This window comes from Triticum dicoccoides, chromosome 7A (assembly GCF_002162155.2).
Source record: "Triticum dicoccoides isolate Atlit2015 ecotype Zavitan chromosome 7A, WEW_v2.0, whole genome shotgun sequence".
Taxonomy (NCBI): Eukaryota; Viridiplantae; Streptophyta; class Magnoliopsida; order Poales; family Poaceae; genus Triticum; species Triticum dicoccoides.
The window spans coordinates 172,451,197-172,457,003 of NC_041392.1; the positions used below are offsets into that span (position 1 = coordinate 172,451,197).

The 5,807-nt window shown below is 48.7% G+C and overlaps 1 protein-coding gene across 1 annotated transcript in view; it reads right to left on the reverse strand.

Annotated features, from left to right (window-relative positions):
- Nucleotides 1-627: 627 nt before the first annotated feature.
- LOC119333344 (tyrosine N-monooxygenase-like) overlaps nt 628-5,807 on the reverse strand; it is an 8,140-nt gene continuing 2,960 nt past the window's right edge. The window contains exons 2-3 of the mRNA XM_037606271.1: nt 2,214-3,159; nt 628-1,275 (exon numbers count right to left, since the gene is read on the reverse strand). Of these exons, the coding sequence (XP_037462168.1) occupies nt 628-1,275; nt 2,214-3,159 (1,594 nt within the window). The remainder of the gene's footprint in view (nt 1,276-2,213; nt 3,160-5,807) is intronic.

A 5,807-nucleotide genomic window follows, 5' to 3' on the forward strand; every position in this document is an offset into this window, starting at 1 on the left:
ATCAAGTGATCTCCAGTGCCTTCACAACTTATTGGTTGCAAATCCACTACATTCGATGTTTTATAGGACTCCAAATGTATAGAGGTATCCAAATTCCAAGAGTAACTGACACGATGAAAACTCGGCAAGTGGGTTATTCTTGGCTTGAAGGTTTCGTTGGCCAGATCATTGGTTTTCTCTTAAATCTCTCTTCTCCGTCACAAAAGACTCGAAGCTTGGGATAGGCAAGAGTGAAGTGCACTCTAGCGAAGGCTGGAACTTTGTGATCCAATCCAATATTACATTTGAGGGGCTTGAAGGGTCAAAATCCTCTTGAGATGCTTGGGTTCAAACACAAGAGTCATGCAAGAACGCTTGGATCCCAAAATACAATACTCATGCAAGAGATACTTCACGGATTCTAAGGCTCCAAAAAACCATTCGACCTAAACTTCAGATTTGTGCAAGTATAGAAGGGACATGAAAATCTTGGATGGATGATTATTAATGTCAACCGAGAAATAGTTATTTCAAATCAACCGAGCTTTGTATGAATGCAGCTCTACTATAGAAAGAGCTGATCTGAGCTCGCGTTGTGATCAACCGCTCGACTTCATTATTTGCAAAATTAATTATTACAAACATATATTAGATGGTGGTGGCACGGTAGAGGTTTGCTGGCAGGCGCAACTCAGCATGTAGCACCAGCGACTTGGCTAGAAAGACGTCGTGCTTCGCCTCACTGAGATCGATTGCTGCCACGCCCGTTGGCTTGCTCCAAGTGAACCCATGTATGAGCCTGCTGAAGAGCATTATGCACATAGCCGTCCCAAGCGATGCAGCTACACACCCGCGACGGCCGGTGCTAAAGGAGATGAACCTCAGCTCATTCTCAGTGAGTGCCACACCACCATCAATGCCAGCGGCCATATTGATGTGACGCTCTGGCTTGAAGCGGAGCGGCTCATCCCAAACCGCAGGGTTTCGACCGAGCCCTATGCGGCTGAGGATAACATGGCTTCCCTTGGGCACGCGGTAGCCAGCGACCGTGGTGTCAGAGAGCGCAACATGTGGCACGTTGAAGGGTGCCACGGGGTGCAACCGGAATGCCTCACGGACACATGCCTTGGCGTAGATGAGCTGTGGGATGTCAGACTCCTGCACCAGCCGCTCCCGACCCACCACACGGTCCATCTCTTCCACTGCCTTTGCCATCACCTCTGGCGCATTCGCCATCTCTGCCAAGGCCCACTCGATGGCATTCGATGGGTTGTCCACCGCCGCAAATGTTATGTCCTGCACAACACCACCATGCATTTGCAGTACGCATGCAACACATTAGTTAGTGAGAGGAGAAAAGCATTTCTCCCGTGCACGGGAGGTCTTGTGCATGGGAGGGCCGTTCATTTTTCTTGGAGATTCGATGTTGTGCGTTAATACTCTTTGTAGTTTGTCAGATCTTCCTCTGACCACATGCAAGCATATCCTTCACCATCCCATGCTTTGTTATTTTATTTCCAAGGTTAAAACTATTTTATCTTTTAAACCAAAAGTACAATTTATGATCCGTTTGCATATTTGTGTTTATGACGAGGAGAACTTTAAAACTATGCCACTTTTGAATGTGTTTCAGCATGTTCTAAAAATAATCAAATTTTAGAACACACTAAAACACTATTTAAAGTACACAAAATTATGAGATACTTTGTCAAACACAATTAAAGTTCAAAGTTTTGTTTGAATAACTCACTGTTGAATTTTTGCATCAAATTAATAAATTTGTATGAAACAAGTTTGAAGCATGGTAGTTTACTTGTTGAAAATATTTCCTAAAAATATATTCAATATTGGTCTTGTTTGAAAGATCTTGTTAGAAAAAACACAATTATGCAAATAGAATGTAAATCAAACTTTTATTTCAACATACAATATGCACCTATTTATTTGGATGAAACTTGGTGAGTAGAATAACATGTGAATGTATGCTAGATGAGAGAGAAAATATTATAGGTGATGTCAGTGGTCCCATATAGTAATAAATAAAGTGGTGGATGCATGCACGGAAGGTCCCGTGCATGATAGAAAATCCTCTCCGAGAGGAGAAAAGTATTTCTCCGGGAGGTCCTTGCATCCTATAGGATGCTTGGGAATGTTTGACGTGACGTGCATGCATGCAACATAAGTAACTTCTTGTTGTAAAAGTGGTTAACGACCGTCGATGGAACTAGCTATACCTGGGACTGCGCTTTGACCTCCTCGAGGGTGAGCAGCGGGTTGCCGTCAGAGTCCTTGAGCGTGATGAGCACGTCCAAGAAATCGTCGATGTCTTTCCTCTCGCCGGACTTCCACCGCCTCCAGCGCTCGTCGATGACCGTGTCGTGCAGCCGGTTGATGGTGGCGTTGGCCTCCTTGACCATCTTCTCGTGTCCGTCGAGGTCGAGGCCGCGCAGCCAGGGGAGGTAGTCGGAGACGCAGAACGCGTAGAGGAGCCCAAGGGAGGTGAACATGGCGTCCATGTGCTCCACCTCCAACGGCCCCGGCCCGCCGTCGTCGTGCAGCCGGGGCTCGCCAAAGTACCGGCTGCCGAAGAGGAGCCGGCGGATGACGTTGCCACAGTAGTGCCTAGAAACATGCCTGACGTCCACCGTGGCGCCGCCTGACGACGACGACGACAATGACCCCTTGGTGATGAGGTTGTGGACGTAGCGGGTGAGGTTGTCGGCCTCGTCGGCGCGGCGGTCGTGCAGCCACCTGTGGCGCGACGGGCAGACGATTTCGGAGGTGAGCACGCGGCGCATCTTCTTCCACTGGTCGCCGAAGGGGGAGAGCACGGCGTTCCGGTAGCCGCCGCTGAAGGTGGCGGAGGCGAAGGTGAGTGGGCGGGAGGCGAAGTTGGCGTCCTGCTTCTTGAGCACCTCGCGGGCGATCTTGGGGCAGGTGATGGAGACGACGTGGACGCTGCCGAGGTGGACGCAGGCGATATCGGTGCCCATTTCTTTCATCATGTGGTGGATCCACCGGAACGCAGGCTTGTTGAGCATCATCTCAGGAAGGTTGCCGACCACCGGCCACGGCACGGGGCCTGGCGGAAGCGGGAGTGGCGTGGCGGCCGACGAGCACGCACCAGCTCCAGCGCCAGCACCACCACCGCATAGGATATTGTGCCTCTTGGGCCTGAGCCTAAGCACGAGGTAAATAACGATTAGCACGAGCAGCACCGCCTTCGCGTCTACGTTGGAGGAGGCCGTCTGCTCCATTGCTAGCTAGCTAGCTCTGAGCAAAAAGAGCTCCGTTTGTGTAGACCCAAAGATCACACTAGTGGCCACGAGATCATGCACAGCATGCACACAAACAATGTACAAGAGCTGATTATATAGAGATACAATGGATGACTTAGTAATAGTAGCTGACGTCACAAGTAGGCATCATCAACATTATGTCATTAAAAAAACTTAATGGTTTTGCTAAATCTAAGTAGTCTGAGTCTAAGTCATGTCTAGCTGAGAAAAGCAGACCACGGTTAGATGTAAGAAAATCCGGATAGTTTTGCTTAAACACATCTAGATGTGTCATAAGTGTTTTAAATCTAAGTTCCATGTCATTGATATTACGCGGAGATTCGTGTGATTTTTTTTTCATTTTAAGCTTGACCAAGTCACTTAAATGTGCAATAATAAAGGCCATCTAGACTAGACAAACCCACTTTACCAAGAGCAAGATTGACACCATCACACCATCAACCTTAGGCTCTGTTTGGTTCAGCTTTTATCGACTGATTTCGCTGCCATGCGGCAGAATCTGAACCAAAGGGCGAACCCAGCAGAATCCGATTCAGAAATCCGCTACCAAAATTTGAACCAAAAGCGGAAGCAGTCTAGGACATGCTTCCCAAAATCTGATTCCGCTGTGGGCCAAAATCTGAAAAAGCTGTATCAGCTGGTTTGCCAAATAACCTACATCTTTTTCACATCAGATTTTCCACAGCTGTTTTTCCATAGCAGATTTTTCACAGCTGCTTTTAGAAATCCACAGCCGAACCAAACAGGGCCTTAGATTCCTCCTTACTAGGTGGTTATCGCTAACACTTGGGTTTGCCAAATGAAGCTAGCTAATGTTGGTTGTTCTATCTACTCAAATTTGAGTAATAATTTGCGTTGGTGCCCTGGTAGGGCGAGAGCAACAATTTATAGATTCTTGCCAGCACCTTGGGTCGGCGAGGTAAATGTTTCTGGCCGTGTGTATGCAACAACGATATTTGGTGTTAGGTTATTCAGATCGATTAAAAAATTCAACGGCAACGACTGCGGCTCCGGGGCGCTTGTCCTAGGGGCACGTGCATCAAGACTTTTCGGCTGCCATCAACAAGGTCGGCCCGGCTCTGGTATGGGAGCGGCGACAGCTGTGCGTCAATGGCTCGTTCTGGTGGCAGCAATGGTCGTTCGGTGATTCATAAACCTCGATGTAATTTTTATTATGTTTGAGGTGCTTTGTACTTTTGGTGAATCTTTATAATAATCTAATCCATTTTGCCAAAAAAAATTATTATTATCTCGTTTGCATTATATTGTTGCGTTCTCGGTGCATGGATGTGCTCAAGGCCCTTATTTTGCACTTTTCAAGTGTTCAGTTCGACCGATGCAGCCTTCGTTCCCATGCATGCATGATCAACGATCCAGCTGCACGGGCATGGTGCAAGTCATGCATGCTGCGTTCGCTTCAGGTTCCAGCTCCGCATGGCCACGTCGATCACCACATGGCCAGAGGCAATGTATCCTAGTAAAAAATGAACACCCTATAACCCCTAAAAGAAAGGGTCTGCGCCATTATACTTGGAAGTTTTTCCATGGTCAGTATGAACATACGCGGAGACTGGACCCGGTCGAAACCTTTGTGTGATGAAACCTTTGTTTTTTTAAATAGGAAGATGATCCCCGGCCTCTGCATCTGGAAAATGCATGCGGCCATTTTATTGATTATTCTTAAGGATCTTATAAAGTATTACAACAATATGTCTAAATCCGCTATCTTAGCAACATATGCCACTACTTTTATTCATATGATGGAGTGCTAACTGGGCCAAATACTCAGACCACTCACCTAAGCCTATCATCAAAAGCCAGAATCCCCAGCCGAGCCACATACCGGGTTTGGGGCATAAATCGGTCTGACGCACTCACATGTGTCGTTCTGCAATCTTCCACGGGTCCGTCTTCAGAGCAGATATTGAGATTTCTACCTTGTCAGGCCACTCTGCCATCGACGCCACCATGACGCCAAACAGCTACCTCCTCCTGCGCGAGTCCATCACCGTGCATCGGACGCCGAGTCTCCACTGCGCCACGCCGCCGAGATCCGCCGTCATCAATGTGTACGATGAAGCACCGCTCCACCAAAAAAGCCGCCCACTGGTCCCTCGATCCCGTGTACGCCTCCAAGAATGACGCCCCCAAGGAGGAAACAACACCAACGCGCTGCCGTCATCTGATCTACTGATTTAGGATTTTCCCCGGAGGTAGCGGATAGAGGTCTGGAGCTTCTCCACGACGATGCCTTCAAGAAGGTAATGACACAAAAGAGTGCCGCCAACGCCGGTCTTGGCATCAAGCTGAGAACTAGGCTTTCACCTGGATCCGCTCGAGGAACCTCCATCAAGTATCATGTGCATGGGTCGCCGGCGACCTGAGCCGCCGCACATCGAGCAGGTCGCACCGGCCAGATCAGATATGCCCGCACATGGCGCCGACCCAACCACCAAGCCCTCCATGCCGCCACCGCCTATCTGAGGTTAGATGGTCCGTCGCCACAGACCCCCCCCCCTTCCCCCGCCG